We start from the raw sequence: 25,039 nt of genomic DNA, 5'->3' as shown, positions 1-25,039 counted from the left end.
ATAAAATTATTTTCTCCGCGCTAATATGCATCGAACATCGCGTGACTTCCGATGTACGCAATAATCATAATAAACGACGTGATAATAATCCTTTTAATAGTTTAAAAATTTAGTCTCCTGTAGTCTTCTTCCGCTGTCGGATAGAAAAACTTTCATTTCCTTTAATTGTCGTCGATTCGTTCAAATTGAAAAGAAACACTCAAATTATTCAATCCACAGTCAAAAAAAATGGTGTTAGTTACGTCATTGAAGATACTTCTTCTCCTTTTTCTTCTGAAGATTACGAGTTCATCCGAATTTCAGTCTATTAGTGATGAACATACTTCTTTTATCATGGATATTTGTAAAGTTTACAGACCGAAATCTATAGTATTTTTATATCCCGAATCGATAAAAGGTAAAAACACTTTCCATTTAATTTTTTTTTCATTTTTATTATATTTATTTTCATTTTCCTCAGAAATGGAAATGACAACGATAATGCTTAAATGGGGACGGGCACTTTCTCGTGAAGGAGTATCGAGCACGAATTTGTACTTTTCACAACTGCAAGAATCATCGTACTACTTAACACAAACTATACGACCGTATTTCATAGTGCTGATCTCAAATTTCAATGCTATTAATGAGTTCTCTTTAGCAACAAGTACTTTTGATATGTCATCAGCTGTGTGGCTAGTGATATTCATTCACAAGGAAAATAGTTTTAATTATTGTCACAATCCACCAGGTAATATATTTCATTTAACATTCAACACAGAAATGATGGTCCGTTGTAATACGGAAAATATTTTACGAGAATGGTATTCGATCGATATGAATCAAATCGAGATGATGGATGTAGCAACTTGGAGTTTAGAGAAAGGAATTACTAAAACAGTGCCAGATTTTCTTTACAAACGAAGAAATAATTTAAAAGGTTTAATTATGAGAGCTGTTCTAGTGAAGGTAAAATATTTATGTCTCTTTTTTTTTTAATGCAGAAAGTTTGTCTATGTTTCTTTCTTCCTTTTCTTCTTTTCTGTTTAGGATGCACAATCCATAATTAAAAACAAGGATGGCGAAGTAAATAATATATTTGGTAGGATATTAAAAGAACTTTGTGAAATTTTGAATTTTAGTTTCAACATTGTCTCAGAAGTGGAAGAGTATGGGAAATGGAATCCAGAAAAAAAGACTTGGTCTGGTGGAATTGCGGAATTATATACAGGACGTGCTGACATTTCTATTTCAGAATTTATTATTAGCAAGGATAGATTTAATATAGTCGACTTCACGCATCCTGTTTTCAACTACAAGAATATTTTTGTTATTCGAGAACCAAAAAATTGTATAATTCAATGGTCGTCTTACTTTTTAGTACGATTATTTGCTATCGAATTTTGCACTTTTCTCTTCTTCATGTATCAACATTCATAAATTAAAAAATTATTATTTTTATAGACATTTACAAGTTCTGTTTGGTCTGCTGTGTTTGGAATATTAATTGTTTCGTTGATCTTCCTGGTCTTACTCAAAATAAAAATTGGAACCGATCGCAAAATAGGATATTTATTGATCGATATTTTTTTAGAAATTTGGGGTATATTTTGCCAACAGGGACTTGCTGGTTTGATTCAATATTTCTTGATTTGCGTTTCTTTTTGTTTTTCTAATAGATATATTTATTCAAATTATTCTTTTGCTGCAGATTTTTCTCCTAACTCTTCCTTACGAATGGCATACTTTTCCATATTTTTTTTCATTATCGTCTTTTGGGCCGGCTATTCAGCTGCTTTGATAAGCATTTTAACGTCTGTAAATCACGTCTTACCATTTCATTCATTAGAGGATTTCGTTGCAGATGGTACTTATCAACTTATCATTGCTCGTGGTACGGCTTACTTTGATAAGTTTGCAGTAAGTATGGTACATACGTCAATGTATATGTATATGTGTAACTTGCTTTATTCTACACACACATATGTTTATGTGCAAAAACATAAGTATAGGTAGAGGAATATATTTACTTACAGAATTCGAAAGATCCATTTGCACAGAAGCTTATGAAATTGATACCAAAAGATGAAGAATTGCCCACCAACGAATTTGAAGGATTTGAAAGAGTACGATGAAGTATTATAAAAGAAATATTAAATAATATTCATTTATACTCTATGGAACGTAGCAAAGTTTCATAAATGAATTATTCATCTACGGAGAAAAAAAACAAATTTCTATTAACATAAGTACGGAAATACTTAAGTTTTGAGATATAAAGGATTTGAAACGAATTTCATAATACTTCAATGTTTATTTACTTGAATTTTGATATACACTGTTAATATTTTCTTGCATGAAATATTCAAAGTGTCCATTTCCTGTCTAAATGCAGACAAGATTTTATGAATCTATTGATTTCTGAAAAAGCTTCAAAAGAATCCTACGTGTGATTGTGAATACGGTAATCGATTTGCGACTGATAATCAGTAATATATATATATAATTGAATAAGTGATATTCAGTTCAACAAGAATTATATTACTTGGCATACTTAAACAGAATATAACTAATTTTTTAGATTTGATTCCAGAAATAAATTGATCATGATTCGGAATCACTAATTATAAGAGACAACTTTAAATACTAATAACTCAAACATTAAATATTTCCGGACCAATAGAACTTAGTTTTTTCTATTCTAATTAGAAGAAATTCATTAACAAGGATTTAATTTCGTTGTATCCTGTATATAATTTTAATAATAACATTTATTATTAAATTATAGGTTTGTAAAAATGAGAAACTTGCACTATATATGAGTGATCAGTTGAATTATTTTGAAAATTCATGCGATATAGTTCGCATTGAAACAGAACATATAAACTGGTTTGCTATCATCTTATCTAAACACAATCCATTCACCGACATCATCAATTTTCAGTAAGAATACAAGAATCTAATAATATAAATTTTCATTTAACTTGTGTTATAGAATTAGTACGTTTTAGGTTGCAGAGATTTACCGATAACGGTATGATAAATCGTTTAAAATATAAATTACTTAAAAAGGAATTCACTGATATGATCGAGTATAAACCGGTTCGTCTAATCAGCGTTATACCTCTCATTTGCTTCTTCTTAGTTGGTATCGTTTTGAGTACTTGTATTCTGATCATAGAAAAATGTATTTTCATTCGTAAAAGAAAGAATAAGTCCATGGTACATCGAATCCCGTCTATTAATTCATCAGTATTTCATGTAAAAGAAAAGAAAATTATTAGAAATATTAGAAAAAAATTACAGAAATAGTAAATGTATTCGCGTAAAATATTAACGATAACTTTCAATATTTATTCTGTACAAATTTTCATTTTCAGATTATAATTTTTAATGGAATTGAAAGATGCATAAGCTTTTTATTTAATAAAGTTTCAAATTGAAACAATATAGTTTTATTTTATTATATGTATAGACATATGTATATATATCTTTTTTTTTATTTACTATACTTATCCATACTTTAATTCTTTCGAACTGTTTCGATTTTTCGAAATATCATATATCTGTTCTTTATAGTCAACAAAAAGATTTCATTCGTTATTCTTATATTTAGTCATGATTGAGCGATACAATTAAATTCCATTTTCTCGAGTTTGTCAATAATCATGTTTATCTAGAATAAATTCATTTAATCACATCGGCATTTCAAATGTCAAATGATAGCAATCACAATGTATGATTAAGTATGTACACTATAACAATATATATATATATATATATATATAGAGAGAGAGAGAGAGAGAGAGAGAGAGAGATAATATATTAATACGGTTACATTATACATTGATTATTCTTTATAAAATATATGATTTTCTGATATTACATTTACTATAGAAAATTTATATGAAATGGATAATCTTTTTGTTTTTACATTTTCACCGCATATACTCCTATAGATAATGAATTAAAAGTTTTTAATTTTTTTTAGGAACATATTACCTTATTGATTTATTATAATGATTATGTACCTAAACATTTCTTCCAATTTTCCAAAAATAATAATCGCTCGCAATCAAATCCAAACCGTAAGCAGAATGCTCCAATCTCTTCTATTTATACTATTTAGAGATATGTTCCGTCTTCAAAACCATATAAGAATTAAAATTATTATGAAGGAGCATCACACTTTTAGACAGCAGGTCATCTCTTGTTCTAGATGACTCTACTCATCTTTTATACGCAACTAATTTGACGATGAATTTCTTAATTGTCAATTCTTATTTCCATTTTTATCATATGAACTAACGACAATATTATTTAATCAAACACGAAATATAGTATTTGATGATTTACATTCTACATTTTCGAATTATGGTCTGCGACTCTGCAAAGGTCCGTTAGTTAATAATCAAGAATTTGCAATTGTCTTATAAACTAAAACTTGTTATTTATATATGTTATAAAAAATATAATAAAACATTTCACGCAATTTTAATTAATTTTTTATTAGAGTAATATATCAGTGTTTTCAAATACAGGGCGTTCGAATCACAGGGAAGGTAATTTTATCATAATCATGTCTGGTTGTCTTGATTTGTGCAGTCGGTCTGAAACCTTCGTAAAATCAATTGATCTTGGAGACTTTCTCTGAAAACATAAATGAAATTATGTTGAATTCTATATGGTTGAGAATTTAAAGGTTCCAATTTATTGTGTAAATCATATAGAAGTAAAAATAAGTCGTAAATATGTTCATTATGTTCTATATTTTCTCTTGAATGTTTCACTATCTACCATATAGGATCGATGTTGTAAAAATAATTAAAAGAAACACCTATTTTTCGTACTGTTTTCGTATCGTACTAACGTATGTCTTTCAGCATAGACTATGGATCTTAAATCGATCTATATAACACAATTTATATTATTCTATTTTCTACTAATTTGCTAGAGATAGCACAAAAACTTTGAAGACGTAGAGGTGGAGAATGACTCAAAATGTTTGAAATAACATCTCTTCCCTTCATGAAAATATTCTAATATCGGTAGAATTCACTGCAACCTGAAGTGATTTTCTAACATTGGGTACTGCTGGTTCTTAGAGAACTTCTGAGAGGTATGTTTGTACTATTCATATTGATATATTTATTGAAATATTTATTTAAATCTTTATTCTCAGTTTGCGTATTTCCAGTTATTTCTATTTATTTCGATTTATGTGAGATTTCCAAACTAGACTATAATTTGATGCACTAACATAATGCAGATATCCTTATCTTTTGAAGTGAAACTTCTTAGGATCAAAAAAGTTCATATATACATACATTAGAAATATCATAATTCGTGCTAAGATTCAGACATAAATAAAAAATAACATTTTTTTATATTTACATATATACATATAAAAATAGACAATATGAATATGCATGTATCTATAAAAAATATAAAGCGAAATGTAATCTCATTAATAAATGAAATCGGGTTATTGATTATGATTATTATTATTTAATAATTAGTAATATTGATTAATAAATAAGAGAAATATTTAATATCATTTAATTAAAAGTCATGATTAATTTAATTATATTTAATCATCTGACGATTACACTTTTGATTACAATATAATAAGTAATTTATTTTTCAGAACAATACTATGAATATTTTATAGAAAATAGATGTCATTCTATTAATTTTAGAACAATCTGTCTAACAAATTTATATTAAACACTTATTTATACACTTATATGCCACCATATGAGCATCCGCGAGTAATAGTTGACTTTTAACTATCATTTCAAACATTCTATATTAAAATTTCTGTACTTTCAGTAGATTTATTCATTATTATTGTATACAATCACTTGACAGAAACTGAAGATGGCAGGAGCGTAATATATATAGCTATGAAATCAAAACTTTTTCTCACCATAATGAATATACATTAAGAATATCACTAATCATAATCCAAATTGTAATATTTCCATATTAAATATATTTATCAATAATGTCTTCATTTCTATTTTATCATAAAGCATTAAAAAATTAAAGGGATATTAACCTTAACAATGATTAATTTATTAATGATTACAATTACCATGATAACATTCAATAATCTAATACAAAAATGATTAAAGAAACAATTGATTACTCTCACCATTTTTCTTCAAAGAACTGTTTTATCTATAGACATTGAACGTATGAAACGCGTAGCGTGACGGAGAAGACATTTTTAATAATACTCATGTGGAGAGTTATTAACATTTATTATTTACGAGACAGACATGAGATTTCCAATAGTTAAGTCATAATAACTGCTATATTTATGTATTGACAATTGGGTTAGGATGTTCCGTACATTTATTGATTAAAATTGCTTCGCCGTCGATCTATTGAGTACTCATCGGTTTTTACATTATTACTTGAAAACGAAGACCAAGAAAGAATCGAAAGAAAGAAATGTTTCGCTGTACAGAATGCAAGGAAATTATATTTCAAAACCAACATAGTGGGATTTTACATTTAAAGATCGATGGAAATTTGTTAAAAAAAACACTGAGAGGAAACTGACTTTAACTAAAAACTCAAGGTCAAATTTTTTTCGAGTATATCGTCGTGAGGAGAAAGAGTTTCAAAGGTATCATTGATCGGAACCTAACTGCTCTCTTGAGAAATAGTTAAAAATTTTCAATATTTCTTATACTTTCTTTATTTAGAATGTATTTACATTTATAAAGACATAAAGTAAATAGTTTGCTATTAACGAAGCTGCACGAAACTACACATTACCATCAACAAAATATATCGAAATTTAGTGAGAATTAATGTAAAATCATTATGTCTAGAGGAAATGCTAAATCAACTTGTTGAACTACCAATCAACTGATTTTTAGCGACTAGATCAATAATTTGACTAGATCAAAGGATTACATTTTTCTATTCCATTAAAAAATTATAATCTGAATATAAAGATTCAATAAACACAGATGTTATAGTTATCCTTAATATTTTATATGAGCACATTTACTATTTCTATAATTCTTGGCAATATTTCTAATATTTTTCTTCTTTCTTGCACAAAATTTTAGTAGTTTAATCGATAAGATACGATTTAAAAGTGACATATTTTTCTTTTTAGAAACGAAAATGCACTTTTCTATGATTAGAATACAAATACTCAATACGATACTAAGGAACATGAAAGAAATAAGTGACATTACGTCGGTTAGATGAACTGGTTGATGCTTGACCAAGTCATCAGATTTTTTTGTATAGATCCTGTATTTTAAACGATTCATCATACCATTGTTGACAAATTTCTGCAATCTAAAATAAGCTAGTACTTTAACATACAATAAATGATAATTTATATCGTTAGATTCTTGTGTTCTTACTGAAAATTGATGACGTTGGTGAACGGATTGTGCTTAGATAAAATTATAGCAAAACAGGTTATACGTCCTGTGTCAATATGAATCACCTTGCACGGTAATTTATTATCTACACTATTTTTCATTTCATCAAACGTATAAAATGCTAGTTTTGGATTTTTACAAATCTGTAATTTATTAATGGATATTAATAATAAAATTATACACAGGATATATCGAAAGTAACCGTCAACACTTCCAGAATATATTCGTCATATGTAGAGGAGAAAGAATCAATATTACTCGATATGAAGATATGTAATTTCTTAATTATAAGACTTCAAATATGATCTTAATATGATCTCCAATTATTTATTGGAATTATTTGTTGGAATTATGATACCTTCAATATTTAAATAATAAATTTCAATAAGGTTTAAATATGTATTTAAGAAATTTTATATTTACAAACAATTCAGCAGAAACGTTACATATTTGTACGTAATGCAATTAATATTTTGGATTTAATTTCAATAAATAAAATAAACATAATAACATTACAGTAATTATAACATTTAGAAGAGCATTCTTTTCCTCTCCCGTATAAAGAATGCATCCTGTAGTATCATTATGAGCTATACATGCAAATGTTATTCCTCTTTTCTTATATATATATATATATATATATATATATATATATATATATATTTGAGAATATATGTACGTACGTACGTATGTATGTATGTATGTATGTATGTATGTATGTATGTATGTATGTATGTATGTATGTATGTATGTATGTATGTATGTATGTATGTATGTATGTATGTATGTATGTATGTATGTATGTATGTATGTATGTATGTATGTATGTATGTATGTATGTATGTACGTATGTACGTATGTACGTATGTATATATAGTATTCCAGCGTACTTTATTAAATCCCTCCAATGCAGTTATAGGTAATTTTTCTTCATCTAACATCAACTTCATTATTTTTTTCGCTAAATAATTTTGCGAATTCTGCAAATAAATATATTTCTTGGTCATATTTAATTTTTTATACATATATGTGTATGTATGGAACAACGCAAGTTACACATATACACATATTATGACGTATGTATCATACTTACTGCAAACGTATCATAATAAGGCGTACCACGAACGACGAGAAGTTGATAAGTACCGGCTTGAACGAAACTCTCTAATGAATGAAAGGGTAAGATGAGGATAGGTAACGTTAAGCAACTTATCAAAGCCGCTGAATAGGCGGCCCATAGAACGGTAACCAAAAGAAATATAGAGAAATATATTATTCTTAACGAAGATCTACCAGAAAAATCTACAACAAAAAATTATTTTTTAAATAATTTTAAATATAATTATATAAAAGAATCAAATGAAACGAGAATCAAGAAACAACGATTGAAACCTTCGAGTCCTTGTTGACAAAATATACCCCAAATGTCGAGAATATTATCGGACAATAAATGTCCTATTTTACGAACGTTTCCATTCTTTATTTTAGAAGAAATCAATAAGATCGATGCAGCACTTAATAATCCAAATGTAGAAATCCAAACCAAATTAGTGAAAGTCTGCAAAAATGGTAATTCTATGAATGATGAAGGTTCATGCATACAAAATGAAACAATAAAAAATTCGATTGCGAGTAATTGTACTTGAAAATAAGATGACCATTTAATAGCGAATATTTCTGGTTCCCGAATGAAGAGATAGTTTTTAGAAATTAAAATAGGAAGCGTGAAATCAACGGCATTTAATCTGTCATCGTCAACAGAAAACTCTGCAAGGACAATGTCAGCACGTCCAGCATATAATTCTCCAATTCCCCCGGACCAAGTTCTTTTTTTTGAATTCCACTTTCCATGCTCTTCCATTTCCGAGACAATGTTAAAACTAAAATTGAGCGTAACAGAAAGTTCTTTTAATATTTTACCGAATAAACCACCTAATTTTCCATCCTTTTTTACGTTTACGAAGGGTGTATTCTGATGGAGAAAAAGAAGTAAAAGGAAAAGTAATAAAGACAAATGTTTTGAAATAGAAAATAAAGAAAATTTCTAGATAAAAATATTTTACCTTGAGTGAAACAGCTTTCATGGATAGACCCTGTAAATTATGTCTTCTCTCGTAAACAGAATCTGGAGCCATTTTAGTGATTCCTTTCTCTAAGCTCCAAGTTGCTATATCACTGATCTCGATTTGATTAGTATCAATCGAGTACCATTCTCGTAAAATACTTTCCATATCACAACGTACCATCATTTCGGAGTTGAATCTTAAATGAAATATATTACCTGGTGGATTGTGACAATAATCGAGACCATGTTCTTTGTAAATAAATATCACTATCCACACAGCTGAAGACATGTCAAAGGTACTCGTTGCTAAAGAGAAGTCATTAATCGCATTATAATTAGACATCAGCACTATATAATACGGTCGTACAATTTGTTTTAAGTAGTACGATGATTCCTGTAGTTGTGAAAAATACAAATTCGTGCTGGCAATACCTTCATGAGAAAGTAAACGTCTCAATTTGAACATCATCGTTGTCATGTGCATTCCTGAGGAAAATGAAAATAAATATAATAGTAATGAAGAAAAGAAAATGAAAAATATATTTACCTTTTACCGATTCGGCGTATAAAAATGTTACAGATTTCGGCCTGTATAATTTGCAAATATCTATGATAAAAGGAATTTGTTCGATGGCAATAGAATGAAATTCGGATGAGCTTGGGATCTTCGGAAGAAAAAGGATAAAAAGAAAAAAGTACATCTTTAATGACACAACGAACATCGTTTTTTTCATTTGCCAATTGAATAATATAGTGCTATTTTTCAAATTCAATAAATCAACGACTATGTTCTAAAGAAAATGGAAACATTTCTATCCGATTACGATAGAAGGTTGCACAAGACTAAATTTCTAAACTGTTGAAAATATTATTGTCACTTAAATTATTATGATTATCGTGCTGATCGAAAGTCACGCGACGTGTTTGTACATATTAGTGGGAAAAGAATTATTTTATCTTTGCTGATATTGATTTATTATCGATCGATTTTGCTTATCCTGATGTACCTCTGTAGATCAAAAACATTTTTGAACACTAATAATGGGAAGTATTAGAATACCTTAAGTATTATTCTTTCCGGGAAATACATATATATATATATATATATATATATATATATATATATACATATATATATATATATATATATATATATATATATATATACACACACACACACGTGTATATGTACATATGTATAATATATATAAATATATATATAAATATATATATAAATATATATAATAGATATCTCGTGTTAATTTCTTACGGTAAGCTCCCATTAGGGCATGAGTTATTAAAATATAATTACATAGATACGTCTTTACAAGTGTTTACAAAATGTAATATCCAGTTTGTAATTATGGCAAACCAAATGTATTTTCAAGTTTTGTTCATTTGTAACTTTTCAATGTCTATATGTACTCAGCTACTATTCAATATAATTGTTGCAAGTAATTAAATACTTATTGTTATTTGAAAGGATTTTTATATACCTTTATCATTCATTTCCGCAGCAATTTCACTTGTTGGATGATGTGTCGATTTTTGTAACTTTTGACCGATTAATTTTGAAAATTTTCACAAAAATTACGTCTTCAAATGCGAATGACTCAACATTCAAACTCGTCTGAATGTAGCCCTGTTAAAACGTAACATAAAACTATGTTCCGATAGAAACTTCTTTTTTATTTTCGTATTTAAAACTTTAATTTTCATACTTAAAGTCTTATAACTTACAACTAAAGCATTTCCATATCTATGCTGATAGAACATATTTTTTTTCTTCTCTATATATGAAATATTTAATCCTTAATACATACTTTTTTATTAATATCCATTATTAAATTACAAGTTTATAAATATATCGTTGCCTAGCAATCTATTTTTGATCAAAATAATACAGCAAATCTAAAAATACCATATTTTTGATCAAAATAATACAGCAAATTTAATTTTATTTTATTTTATTTAATACAAAAATAAAAAAAATACCATGCATTGTGGCTCGTATTAGAAATGATCAGTTTTGCTATTTTTTTATCTAAATATAATCCATTCACCGACATTATAAATTTTGAGTAAGAATATAAGTATTTATAATATAAATTTTCATTTATTGTACAATAAAACAATAGCTCGTTCTAGATTGCAGAAATTTTTTCACAATGATATGATGAATTGTTTAAAAGATTCGACATTTAAAAAGAAAGCCATTGATAAAAGCAAACATCAACCCGCTCTTCTAATCAGTGCAATATCGCTTATTTTCTTCATCTCCATAAGTATCATTTTGAGTAATACTTTTGTGATTAAACAAAAGTGTATCCTCATTCGTAAAAGGAAGAATAAGTCGATGATAGATCCCATCGATTAAATTATCAGTATTTTATATAAAAAGGAAGAAAATTATTAAAAATATTGCAAAAAATTACGAAAATAATAAACGTCCTCGCATAAAGTATTAACAATAATATTAAATATTTGTTCTGAACAAATTTTAATATTGAGATCATAATTTTCTAATGCATTAAAAAGATGCATATGCATTCGTAAAAACTTTCTCGTTATTTAATAAAGTTTTAGATTGAAATAAAATGTTTTCATTATATCATATTATAAAATAATTTCATTATATATAGACATGTATATAACACGTTTTATTTATTTATCAAATGTACATATTAATATTTTAATTCTTTTGAATTGTTCCCATTTTCCACTTGTACAAAGTATAATAAATTTATATAGAATTAAAATAATTTTAAATTAGAAAAAAACTTCATTCGCTCTTTTTTATGTAAGAATCTTAATTGAGCGATATAATGGAATGACATTTTCTCAAATTCTTCAATTAATATGTTTTTTCACTTACAGCAATTCAATTTAATTGCATTTTCTTAGCACAATATATATATATATATATATATATATATATATGTATATGTATATGTATATGTATATTAATATATAAAAATAAGTGTATATAAATATATATATAATATATAATATATAATATCAATCAATCAATTATAGTTGTTTATTTCGATGATTTCATTAATTTTTAACATAAAAATGTATATTATATAACACGGAAGCATTTTTAAAAATAGCATTTGAATTTTTTAAATTATATACCTGAAAGCTTAAATTAAATATCTTCACATATTCATAAAGGGATAAATCTGTGAACTTTCAATAGATTCAGCTATTTAATTTATTTGAACTAACACGTTTTTTATTTATTAATATTAAAAAATAGAAAAATAATTAATTACTGGAAATTTCGAAAAGTTTATAGCAAACTGTGCATAAAAATAGATTGCTCGTAGCTGTTTTATTGCTAAAAAAAGTTAAAACATACATACATTAAAAAATATCATGATTCGTGTTAAATTTAAAAAAAAAATAAAAGATTACATTTCTTGTCTGCATATCCTTGTATAAATATAAAAAATATGGATAATTCAGAAAGAAAATCAAATATGAACGCATTCGAAACAGAATACGGCAAAACGTAATCTTATTAATAACTGAAATCAGATTATTGATTGAAAATTAAGAGAAAAAATCAACATCGTGTAATCAAAGATCATGAATAATTTAATTATTTTCAATCATATGACAATTACAGTTTTTATTACAATATAGTAACTAATTTATTTTTAAGAACAATATTGTGAATATTTTACAGAAAATACATATGTATCATTCCATAGTTTCAGAACAAATTTATATTAAACACTTATTTATATACTTATATGCTACCATATGATCGTGTCTGCGAGTAATCACTTTTAACTGTCATTTTAAATATTTTATATTAAAATTTATGTGCTTTCAGTAGATTTATTCATTATTATTGCATTTGAATATAATCACAGAAATTAAAGATGGCAGGAGCGTAATATATATAGCTATAAAATCAAAACTTTTTCTCACCATAATGAATATACATTACGAATATTGCTAATTACAAACCAAATAGTAATATTTCCATATTAAATAAATTTATCAATAATGTCTTCATTTCTATTTTATCGTAAAGTACAAAAAATTAAAGGGATATTAACCTTAACAATGATTAATTTATTAATGATTACAATTACCATGATAACATTCAATAATCTAATACAAAAATGATTAAAGAAACAATTGATTACTCTCATAATTTTCGTTCAAAGAACTGTTTTATCTAAAGACATTGAACGTATGAAACGCGTAGCGTGACGGAGAAGACATTTTTAATAATACTCATGTGGAGAGTTATTAACATTAATTATTTACGAGACAGACATGAGATTTCCAATAGTTAAGTCATAATATTTTTTATTGTATTATGTATTTATGTAATGCTATATTTATGTATTGACAATTGGGTTAGGATGTTCCGTACATTTATTGATTAAAATTGCTTCGTCGTCAATCTATTGAGTACTCGTCGATTTTTATATTATTACTTGAAAACGAAGATCAAAAAAGAATCAAAAGAAAGAAATGTTTCGCTGCACAGAGTGTAAGGAAATTATATTTCAAAACCAACACAGTAGGATTTTACATTTAAAGATTGATGGAAATTTGTTAAAAAACATTGAGAGGAAACTGACTTTAACAAAAAACTCAAGGTCAAATTTTTTTTGAGTATATCGTCGTGAGGAGAAGGAGTTTCAAAGGCATCATTGATCGGAACCTAACTGTTCTCTTGAGAAATAGTTAAAAATTTTCAATATTTCTTACACTTTCTTTATTTAGAATGTGTTTACATTTATAAAGACATATAAAGGAAATAATTTGCTATTAACGAAGCTGCACGAAATTACCTCCAACGAAATATATAGAAATTTAGTGAGAATTAGTGTAGAATGCTTACATCCAGAAGAAATGCCAAATCAACGTGATCTTTAGTGATTAGGTCAATAATTTGACTAGATCAGAGGGTTACATTTTTCTATTCCATTAAAAAATTATAATCTGAATATGAAAATTCAATAAACACAGACATTATAGTTATCGTTAATATTTTATGCGAGCACATTTATTATTTCCATAATTCTTGGCAATATTTCTAATATTTTTCTTCTTTCTTAGACAAAATTTTAATGATTTAATCGACAAGATACGATTTAAACGTGACATATTTTTCTTTTTAGAAACCAAAATAAACTTTTCTATGATTAGAATACAAATACTCAAAACGATACCAATTAAGATGAAAAAAATAAGTACTATTACGTTGGTTAGGGGAACCGGTTGATGCTTGACTATGTCATCGGATTTCTCTGTAAATATTGTGTTTTTTAAACGATTCATTATACCATTGTGGACAAACTTCCTTAACCTAAAATGGGCTAATACTTTAATGTATGGTAAATGAATATTTACATCATTATCATATATATCTTATGTTCTTACTGAAAATTGATGATGTCGGTAAATGGATTATGCTTAGATAAAATTATAGCAACATTGTTCATACATCCTGTTTCAATACAAATCACATCGCATGGTATTTTATCATCTATACACTTTTTCATTTCGTCAAACGTATAAATTGCTAATTTCGGATTTTTACAAATCTGTAATTTATTAACGGATATTAATAATGAAACTATATACAGAATGTAACTAAAGTAGCAAAACAAAATTTCAGAAATATATTCATTATATGTAGAGAAGAAGAAATTAATATGTGCCCGGTACTGCTTAATTTCTGAATAAGAAGATTTTTAAATATAATCTTAGGGCTCTCCAATTAAATTTATTTGTTGGAATTATTATATATTTGATATTTAAGTAATAAATTTAAATATTAATAACATTGAATATTAAAGATATTCTGTATAATAAAAATTTCAGTAGACACGTTACATATTTGAATGTAATCTAACTAATATCTTAGAATTAATTACAGTAAATAAACTAAACAGAATAGTAATGCATTAATTGTAAGATTTAGAACAACATTTTTTCTCTTCTCTCACATAAGTAATATACCCCCGCAGTTTCGTTGTACAGACTGTATGCGTAAATGTCATTTCTTTTTTCTTTATATATATATATATATATATATATATATATATATATATATATATATATATATATATATATATATATATAGTACTCCCTCGTACTTTGCTGAATCCTTCTAGTGCGGTCCTAGGCAATTCTTCCTCTTTTAGCATCAACTTCATAAATTTCTTTGCTGTCGGACTATTCGAATTCTACAAATAAATATACATCATCTGTCTAAAAAGTTCCAAAACTGGATTAATAAAAAATAGAAAAATATTAAGATGGCGGTTTTTACAATGCACATAATACTCATACAATTATGTGAAACTATTAGAAAAGTCCTTCTTTGAGATGTTCAACAATGGCTTGAACGTCGGTTGAAATCGTTAAAGTTTTGATTTTTTATGCGCATTTTTATTTTGGGGAATAAAGAAAAATCACTCGGTATCAAATCGGGTGAATATAGAGGGTGGTAGAAAACTGGCACTTATTTTTTCGCTAAAAACTTAAACGCTAAAAACGACGCTACAACTGCAGTCGTGTAAGCGGGCGCATTGTTGTGTAGCAAGAAGAAATCCGTGAAACGTGAGTTAAACAACATCCCAAAGAACTTTTCTGATAATTTCATATGATTGTATGAGCATTCTGTGAATTGTACTCAAATGGGGGCAGACTATGTAAAACACTTGAACTATTGAAATTATTCTATTGAAACCATCTTAACATTTTTTATTTTTTATTAATCTAGTCTCGAAACTTTTTGAACAGACGATACATTTCTTTGTCCCCCTTTTTTCATATATAATATATATATATATATATATATGAATAAAATAACGTTAATGATACACATACACATAATGAGGAATATATCATACTTACTGCGAACTGATCATAATAAGCAGTACCACGAAAGACTGCAAGTTGATATGTACCGTCTTGAAGGAAACTCTCTAATGAATGAAAAGGTAAGATATGCATAATGGTCGTTAAAGAGCTTATCAAAGCCGCTGAATAGGCGGCCCATAAGACAGTAACCAAGAGAAATATAGTGAAGTAAACTATTTTTATCGAAGAACTACCAGAAAAATCTATAAGAAAGGAATATTTTATCTAAATATAACTGTTAATAAAATCAAATGAAATTCGAATTAAAAAATATTGAATCAAACCTTCGATTCCTTGTTGACAAAATATAGCCCAGATATCGAGAAAATTATCGGACAATAAATATCCTAATTTACGAACGTTCCCATTTTTTATTTTCAGAGAAATCAATAAGATCCATGCAATAATTAATAATCCAAATATAGCAATCCAAATGGAATTAGTGAAAGTCTATAAAAATGACTGTTTGAATAATGAAAATGCAAAATAAAATAATAAAAAATTCGATTGCAAGTAATCATACTAAAAAATAAGATGACCATTTAATTGCCCGTATTTTCGGATTTCGAATAAAAAGACAGCTTTTGGAAGTGAAAATAGGAATCGTGAAGTCAACGTCATTTAATCTGTTACGGCTAATAGAAAAATGTCCAAGACAAATGTCAGCACGTCCAGTATGTAATTCTGCGATTGCTCCAGACCAAGTTTTTTTTTTTGAATTCCATGTTCCATGCTCTTTTACTTCCGAGACAATGTTAAAACTAAAATTGAGCGTAACAGAAAGTTCTTTTAATATTTTACCGAATAAACCACCTAATTTTCCATCCTTTTTTACGTATACGAAAGGTGTATCCTAAAGGAGAAAAAGAAATAAAAAGAAACAGAAGACAGATAAATATTTTTCAATAGAAACTGAAGAAAGTATCTAGACGAAAATATTTTACCTTGAGTAAAACAGCTCTCATAGACAGACCCTGTAAATTATATCTTCTCTCGTAAAGAGAATCTGGAACTATTTTAGCGATTCCTTTTTCTAAGCTCCAAATTGCTACATCACTAATCTCGATTTGATTAGTATCAATCGAGTACCATTCTCGTACAATATTTTCCGTACCACAACGGACCATCATTTCGGAGTTGAATCTTAAATGAAATATATTACCTGGTGGATTGTGACAATAATCGAGACCATGTTCTTTATAAATGAATATCACTAGCCACACAGCTGAAGACATGTCAAAGGTACTTGTTGCTAAAGAGAAGTCGTTAATCGCATTATAATTAGATATCAGCACTATATAATACGGTCGTACAATTTGTTTTAAGTAGTACGATGATTCTTGTAGTTGTGAAAAATATAAATTCGTGCTGGCAACACCTTCACGAGAAAGTAAACGTCTCAATTTGAACATCATCGTTGTCATGTGCATTCCTGAGGAAAATGAAAATAAATATAATAGTAATGAAGAAAAGAAAATGATAAATATCTTTACCTTTCACCGATTCGGCGTATAGAAATGTTATAGATTTCGGCCCGTATAATTTGCAAATATCTATGATAAAAGGAATTTGTTTGACGGAAGAATGAAATTCGGATGAATCTGCGATCTTCGGAAGAAAAAGGATAAAAAGAAAGAAATGCATCTTTGATGGTATAACGAACATCGTTTTTTTCATCTGTCTATCGTATAACCAGCACTATTTTTCAAATTGAATAAATCAACGACTATGTTTTAAAAAATATGGGAAAATTTTTATCCGATTATGAAAGAAGGTCGCATAAGACTAAATTTCTATAGTGCTGAGAAAATTATTGTCCCTTAGATTATTATGATTATCGTGCTAATCGGAAATCACGTGACATATTTATGCAAATTAGTGTAAAGAAAATGATCTTATCTTTGCTAGTATTGATTTATTACCGATCGATTGATAATTATCTTTTCATCTGCTTATCTTTTTAAATTTTTTTCTTTTCTGCTAGATGAACATGTGTGATGCGTGCGTGCGTGCAATGCGTGCTCGCGTGTGTGTTTGTGTGTATGTTTATATATATATATATATATATATTTATTTATTTATTTATATTTATATATATAAATAAATAAAATATATGTACATATATATATATGTGTTTTTTGTTGTGTCTACATACACATCTTATATTATTCGACATATGATAATAAAATTTTAAAGAATATTAATTAAAATAGGATTTGTTAAAACTTTAGTTTCATTGGAATGATTTAATAAACATTCTAATCGATATAATAAAGGCAGACACTTGAAAATATTTTTTGACTATTACACTTTCAGCAAGTCTATATAAGTGCTTTCTTATAAATAATTTCTTTTTAACTATAGAAGCTATATCAAACAATGGAATGTGTTATAAAAGATCAGTTAGATCATTATTACATCTATATATCATTATTAGATCTATATATAAATCAACCATCCTTAAACTATATTCTTTCGAGTACTCATTTCGTATGATCTGCAATTTGTCGGAATTTTGTCCATTTCATTTTGTACATTTGGTAAGAAATAAGATAAGAAACAATTTTTTTTTCGAAGAAAATTTAAAAAGAAAATTTTCTTACTCTCTGTAAAATGTATTTATTTTTTATGATCCAAAGTGAGTCTGCAAAAAATTTATAAAATATTTAACTATAATGAAGTGTATTCCGACTTTTTCTAAATCATGCCATCCCTGTACAACTCAAAAATTCTCGAGAATACCATCGCACATGTACTTAGCTACGATATTCAATAACAAATTAGATAAAATTTGAAAAAATACAAAAAGAATATTTCGAATAATTTAAGAATTCACGGGTTACAAGCGTAATTTACACTAAAAAAAAAATGCAGAAGCTTTCGTTAAAACTTATTTCGCTTATTATAGATAATAGAAAAGAGATTAATGACTTAGAAATTAGTAACTTAGATTTTTATGAAAAAAATTGTGATAAAAAATAATATTGTTTTGAGAATATATAGTTTACTCACAAATATAAAGCTTTTTCAGAAATTCTTAAAAGTAGGATCCTAAATTAAATTTTTGTTCTTAAAATACGTTCTTCTTCATAAAAATCGATCAAAAATACCTGCTTTTATTGTTAAAGTAAATGTTTCGACATTTTTTTGGAAAAAGAAGTTTTATACAGTGGTGCCTTTTGAAATCTGCGATAAAAGAGTAGAAATTTGTATTCCCGCTACAGATTTTCGTATCATGCTTGAATGGCTTGATTTATTATCGTGAAGAAGTCGATTGTCTGCTTATTTGTATGCGTAAACTGATGAAGATCAAATTTTCTGAATCATTCCAAATGCAAAGAAATGCGTTTTATGATGATGAGTACGGATAAGCTACGTTAATTCACTCAGGCATTTTAATGAACTTCAAATGATTTTATGGCAACAATGGAAATATCTGTCCAGTCTTTCATGTCAGTGGAATTCAATTTCGAAAATATTGTTAAATTTAAAAAGAAATTGTAGTTTCTTTTATGTTTTATAAATTAGAAAGATAGAGATTCTATAAGAAAAGAAATCTACGCAGAAAGCGTAGATTCGAGACTAAGTGATTCCATTTTCCTTTTTTTTTTTTATTGTATCGATGTAAACAAAAATTATCAACAACTTTCTTTTTCTTATTTGATAATTTAGTATATTGTTACTATACAATCTCATATTTATTTTCTTCATTGATGATTGACATGATTTTCGCGGTGATCTATGCTGGATAGGACACAGCAGTAATACAATTTTTTTTATAATAAGTAGATATAAACTATATACGTTTGTAAATTATTAAAAAAAAAAAAATAATTAACGAACAAACACTTATATATTATATAATTTTTATAAAGATTAAAATACGAATTGGCTTTTATATTATCTACGAGATTTTACTTCCAGCGTTGTTTTCCATAATTTCCTCTGTAAGAATACCACTTTATATTAATACTATTACTGCTACTATTACTATAATAATAATATATAATATAATAATATAGTAAGTAGATATATAACATAATAAATATTATAATCTATATAATATATATAATAGAATAAATATTATTATATTATACTAATTATTTTTAACGAAACATTGTCTAAAATCTTATTTATTGTCGCAAATTTATATACTAATTATTATATGCGTTAATAATATTTATTATTCTCTACATTTGTCTTAAAACAAATGTGTATTGACATCGTATTAACGCAACTTACTGCAACTCACATAAAAAAAAAATATACATATAAAAAATTGAGAGGTGTGAGAAACCGATTGTTACGACATGGGAGAGAAATGAAATCTAACTTATCTATTAAAGCTTATATACCGATATGACAAACGCATGGTGGAGACACTGTTCCTCGTTTGCGGTTGTAGTTCATATTTTGTCCATATATGTCGCTGCAGTCACATAATCTTCTAGTGAAATATGGTGAACAATCTAATGAGAAAAAGAGATATGCTTAAGTTACGATTTTTTTTAATAGTTTGTTACAAATTTTATAGTCCTTACAATCTCAGAAGTTTTTACGAAAATATTACATCACTATACCGAAAAGTAGGATTTTTTCGCATGTTACATTTTTCGTTTCATTCCAAGTCTTAATTATTCAACTCTTATTAAGATGCTCTAAGTTTCATTTTAAAAAACAAAGTTAATTTTCACATCATATTTACGCATCAACCTACAAAGAAACTAATTATATCAGCATATGACATTTTCGAAGCAGTCATCCATCTTTTATTTGAAACAAGTCTCATTATGAATAATGGTAGTAATAAATAATAATAGATATAGAATAATATATAAATCATAATAAATAGTAGTGCAAAGGATTAAGAAGTAATATTTCTTTTTTCACATCAACATATCATACGTACGATGAGACAAAAAACAATTTTATCTGATAATGAATTTCAATTATTGCATTTGGACGCGACCACAAAATGTACTGTACATTATTCTTTATTGCCCTATTGGTCGATTGCTTGTACGACAATGATATAGCATTGCCAATCAAAATTGCCGAAACGAAAGAAAAGAAACATGGCGTACGAGTCCCATCTATTGAGGTAGCCAATCAAAATTAATGACATCTAGGGTAAAGATTCATACTGCTACGAACCGGAACTAGCTAAGCTACAGGAAGTGAACTCTTCTTTCTTTTACCTCGAGTTCTCTAATGAAGTAGTTGTTTTCATAAAGTATTCCACAAGAAATTAAATTACATCAAAGAAGATCTACAGAGGACCGTCGAGTACGTATTACATTATATCCATCATTATTATTTTATTAGAAATTTGCAAATCAGTTAAAATTTTAAAGTGTATCAAATACTTATAAGTTACATACGTTATTAGAGATATATTATTTCATTTAATGTTGCATTAAACACGTGATAAATTGTTTATGCTATATAATCTGAGAAATTAAGATTTTGTCAAAGTAAATATTAATATATGTATGTTAAAAGTTCATAACCTAACTTGTCTTTGATAGAAATAGTGATATCTTTTTACATCTGGCTTATTTCATACGTGTAATTTTATCATTTCTGTATTATTGCCTATGGGATACGTTCGTTAATCTAATGTTTCCATCTGTTCAAGCCTTAATAGTAACAAATTAGCAAAATTACTTATCATTATTATACGATATATAATACATAAAATTATCAATAATAACATAAGATAATTATTTTTATCATTACCAGGATGTTGATGCCAAAAAAAAATCGTGTGGCTATATACGAGTACCTTTTTAAGGAAGGTGTAATGGTAGCAAAAAAGGACTACCATGCTCCAAAGCATCCCGAATTAGAAACAATTCCAAATTTAGAAGTCATTAAAGCGATGCAGGTAAATTATATGTTCATGTTTAATTTTAGAGTAAATTATCATTATGTATGTTCTTTCATTTTGATAACAATTCTTTTATAATTCTCCAGTCCCTCAAATCTAGAGGTTATGTCAAAGAGCAATTTGCTTGGCGACATTTTTATTGGTATTTAACCAATGAGGGAATTGAATATTTACGTGGATTCTTGCATCTACCACCGGAAATTGTGCCATCTACGCTTAAAAGACAAGTTAGGTCTGAAACTTCAAGACCTAGGCCAGCTGCAGGTCCAAGAAGCGAGGCTTCAAGACCGACAGAAGACCGTGCTGGTTATAGACGAGGACCAGGAGGTCTTACTGGACCTGGCGATAAGAAAGCTGATGTTGGTGCAGGTACAGGTGATTTGGAATTCCGTGGTGGCTTTGGACGTGGAAAAGCTCCATAAACAATTTTTGAGAAATAAAATGATCTAAATCAGACTATTTCTAATTCTTTATATTTCTAACTTCTACTTCTTTACTACTTGTTATTTATATACCATTGTTAATATATAACATGAAAACTATACCATCCAAAATATACATATGAAATAGTCGAGAATAATGTGAACTCCTTTAAGTAAATAACATTCTCCCCATCTCATGGAATGAAATTATTATTAGAATTCATTTTTGTAAGATGAATGATAAGGTACACTTATGCATCTTTCACGTTAGGTAATTATATTAAAAGAATTAAAGCTACTTTTTGAATTAACATGTGTAAAAAAGCCAATTTTATAACATAGTATAATACATTTATTTCCAAAGAAAGAGTTAGTAGTCAATATCAATAAAAGTTGTAAAATTTAATAATAAATAATTCTGGAATGTTCAGGTAAAAATCATTTAGTGATAATGACATTGATATAGGAGAATTTTACAACTCAGTTCGATACCAGAAAAAGTAGATGGTTTGCTTACAAAAAATATATACTTTCGTATTAAAGATAATTTGACACATCTTATAGTTTTATCTATAGCTGTCTTGTAGATGAAAAGATTTAACGATAGTAGATATCAAAGAATATATCATTAGTTTTATTTTTAATTTATAATATATATACCATAAGTGCTACTGAAATCATTTTTTCATGCGTAGGTTTTCTAAGTGATATTTTTTATTGGAATTTAAGGCTGTTTATCAACCCTAGTTTTATAATGGTTTATAAAACTATCTAGCAGAATATAATTTTTTACTGATTTTGATGAACAAGATTTCATTTTAAAGACGAAGATTTAATCTATTAATTCTATTTTTCGAATCTTTGAAAATACTTTATTTTCTTTGAAAAAGATCATGTTAAGAAATAGTATTTTTTCAAGAATAGTTTATTCACAAATCTAAAGCTTTTTCAAAAATTCGAAAAATAAGATTAATAAATTAAATCATCATTTTTAAAATGAAATCTTGTTCATTAAAATCAGTCAAGAATTACGCCTGTTCTACTTGGTGGTGTAAATACTTTTTGAAATTTTACATTTTTGAAATTTTTCACAAAAAAAGATTTAATACTATGGCGCCCCTTAAAATTTGCGACAAAGGAGGAGAAGCTCGTTTTCCCACTACTGATTTTCATATCCACGCTTGAATAGTGTGTTTTTATCTATGAAATAGCAATTGCTATTTATTTCTGTGTGTGCTCAGATTTTCTGAACATCTCCAAACGCGAAGAAATGCGTTTCACGATGCTGGCACCAAGAAGCTAAGGTAACTCATTCGTTTTTTTTAATAAGCTTTGGATAGACGATTCTACGGCAAAAATAAGGAAATATGTGGCTAACCGTTCATGTCAATACATCGAAATTTTTTAAATATTGTTAAATTTTAGAAAAATTTATAGTTCCTTTTTTATTTTGTAGACTAAAACGATAGATAGTATATAAGCTATATATAGCATATTGGTAAGCATCTAGATTCATAATTTAAAAATCGTAGATTCGAGGCTCAAGTGATTCTGATGCTTTTTTTTATCGTATTAATGTAAATGAAAATAATGAACTGATTTATTCTTTTTTTCCTTATTTGATAATTTAGTAAAGTAACTATCCAATCTCATATTTATTTTCTCTACTGATGACTGACGTAAATTTCTCTGTGATTTATGCTAGATAGAATATAACAACAGTATACAATTTTATATGATAACAAATGCATAGAAAGTATACACATTTGTCGATTATTTTTTCAAAATTAATAATTAGTTAATATAGATATTATTTTTAATAAAAATCAAAATGAGTTCGTTTTCATATTGTCTATAAGATTTTTTTTCGAGCGCTATTTTGTTATACTTTCTTCTATATTTCACTTCATATTATTACTACTACTATTATTATAATAATAATATGTAATAGTAATAAATATAGTAATAAAAATAGAAGAATATACTTATAGTGTGTACATCATGATACATATGATAATGGTAATTTATAACAAAACAAGGAAAATGGGTCACTTTATGACACGGTTTATCACACGAACTATCAACAAATTATGTCCTTCATAATTATATATCAATGGATACACCCTATACAAATGATCTATGATGAAAGAAACGAAACATTTGTTTTTGTTCGTTTAGTTTTTCTTGGTCTGACTACCTTAGGATCGTACTATATTTGTTTTCATAATGTTTAATAAATATAAATACATTTTTATTACTAATATAAGTACATTAATTACTATAAATATATTTATTATTAATATAAGTATATTGTTATAAGTATATTTTTATTATTATTATCAGTGGTAGTAATTAAAATAATATAAAG

General features: G+C 26.9%; 2 protein-coding genes across 2 annotated transcripts; both read left to right on the top strand.

The window, feature by feature from the left end:
* Nucleotides 1-333: 333 nt before the first annotated feature.
* On the top strand, nucleotides 334-3,373 carry LOC127071149 (glutamate receptor ionotropic, delta-1-like). Its single transcript, XM_051010083.1, has 10 exons — nucleotides 334-397; nucleotides 461-948; nucleotides 1,030-1,081; nucleotides 1,139-1,359; nucleotides 1,444-1,609; nucleotides 1,691-1,899; nucleotides 2,016-2,105; nucleotides 2,768-2,922; nucleotides 2,991-3,166; nucleotides 3,360-3,373. Exons 1-10 carry the CDS (start codon nucleotides 334-336, stop codon nucleotides 3,371-3,373), a joined length of 1,635 nt encoding a protein of 544 aa, XP_050866040.1.
* Nucleotides 3,374-21,490: 18,117 nt separating this feature from the next.
* Nucleotides 21,491-22,705, top strand: LOC127071089 (40S ribosomal protein S10-like). The gene is made up of 3 exons (XM_051009972.1): nucleotides 21,491-21,645; nucleotides 22,102-22,246; nucleotides 22,336-22,705. Exons 2-3 carry the CDS (start codon nucleotides 22,103-22,105, stop codon nucleotides 22,669-22,671), a joined length of 480 nt encoding a protein of 159 aa, XP_050865929.1. The 5' UTR covers nucleotides 21,491-21,645; nucleotide 22,102; the 3' UTR covers nucleotides 22,672-22,705.
* The last annotated feature ends 2,334 nt before the right edge of the window (nucleotides 22,706-25,039 follow it).

Source organism: Vespula vulgaris, chromosome 20 (assembly GCF_905475345.1).
Source record: "Vespula vulgaris chromosome 20, iyVesVulg1.1, whole genome shotgun sequence".
Lineage (NCBI taxonomy): Eukaryota > Metazoa > Arthropoda > Insecta > Hymenoptera > Vespidae > Vespula > Vespula vulgaris.
This window is presented reverse-complemented; position numbering and strand designations above follow the sequence as displayed.

What these genes read in the sequence shown, in the direction of transcription:
- LOC127071149 (XM_051010083.1), top strand. Translation starts at nt 334, where the DNA reads ATGGATATTTGTAAAGTTTACAGACCGAAATCTATAGTATTTTTATAT. An exon ending in AATGGTCGTCTTACTTTTTA is followed by an intron (nt 1,360 to 1,443) that starts GTACGATTATTT and finishes TTATTTTTATAG; the next exon opens with ACATTTACAAGTTCTGTTTG. An exon ending in CTTACTTTGATAAGTTTGCA is followed by an intron (nt 1,900 to 2,015) that starts GTAAGTATGGTA and finishes ATTTACTTACAG; the next exon opens with AATTCGAAAGATCCATTTGC.
- LOC127071089 (XM_051009972.1), top strand. Translation starts at nt 22,103, where the DNA reads ATGTTGATGCCAAAAAAAAATCGTGTGGCTATATACGAGTACCTTTTT. An exon ending in AAGTCATTAAAGCGATGCAG is followed by an intron (nt 22,247 to 22,335) that starts GTAAATTATATG and finishes ATAATTCTCCAG; the next exon opens with TCCCTCAAATCTAGAGGTTA.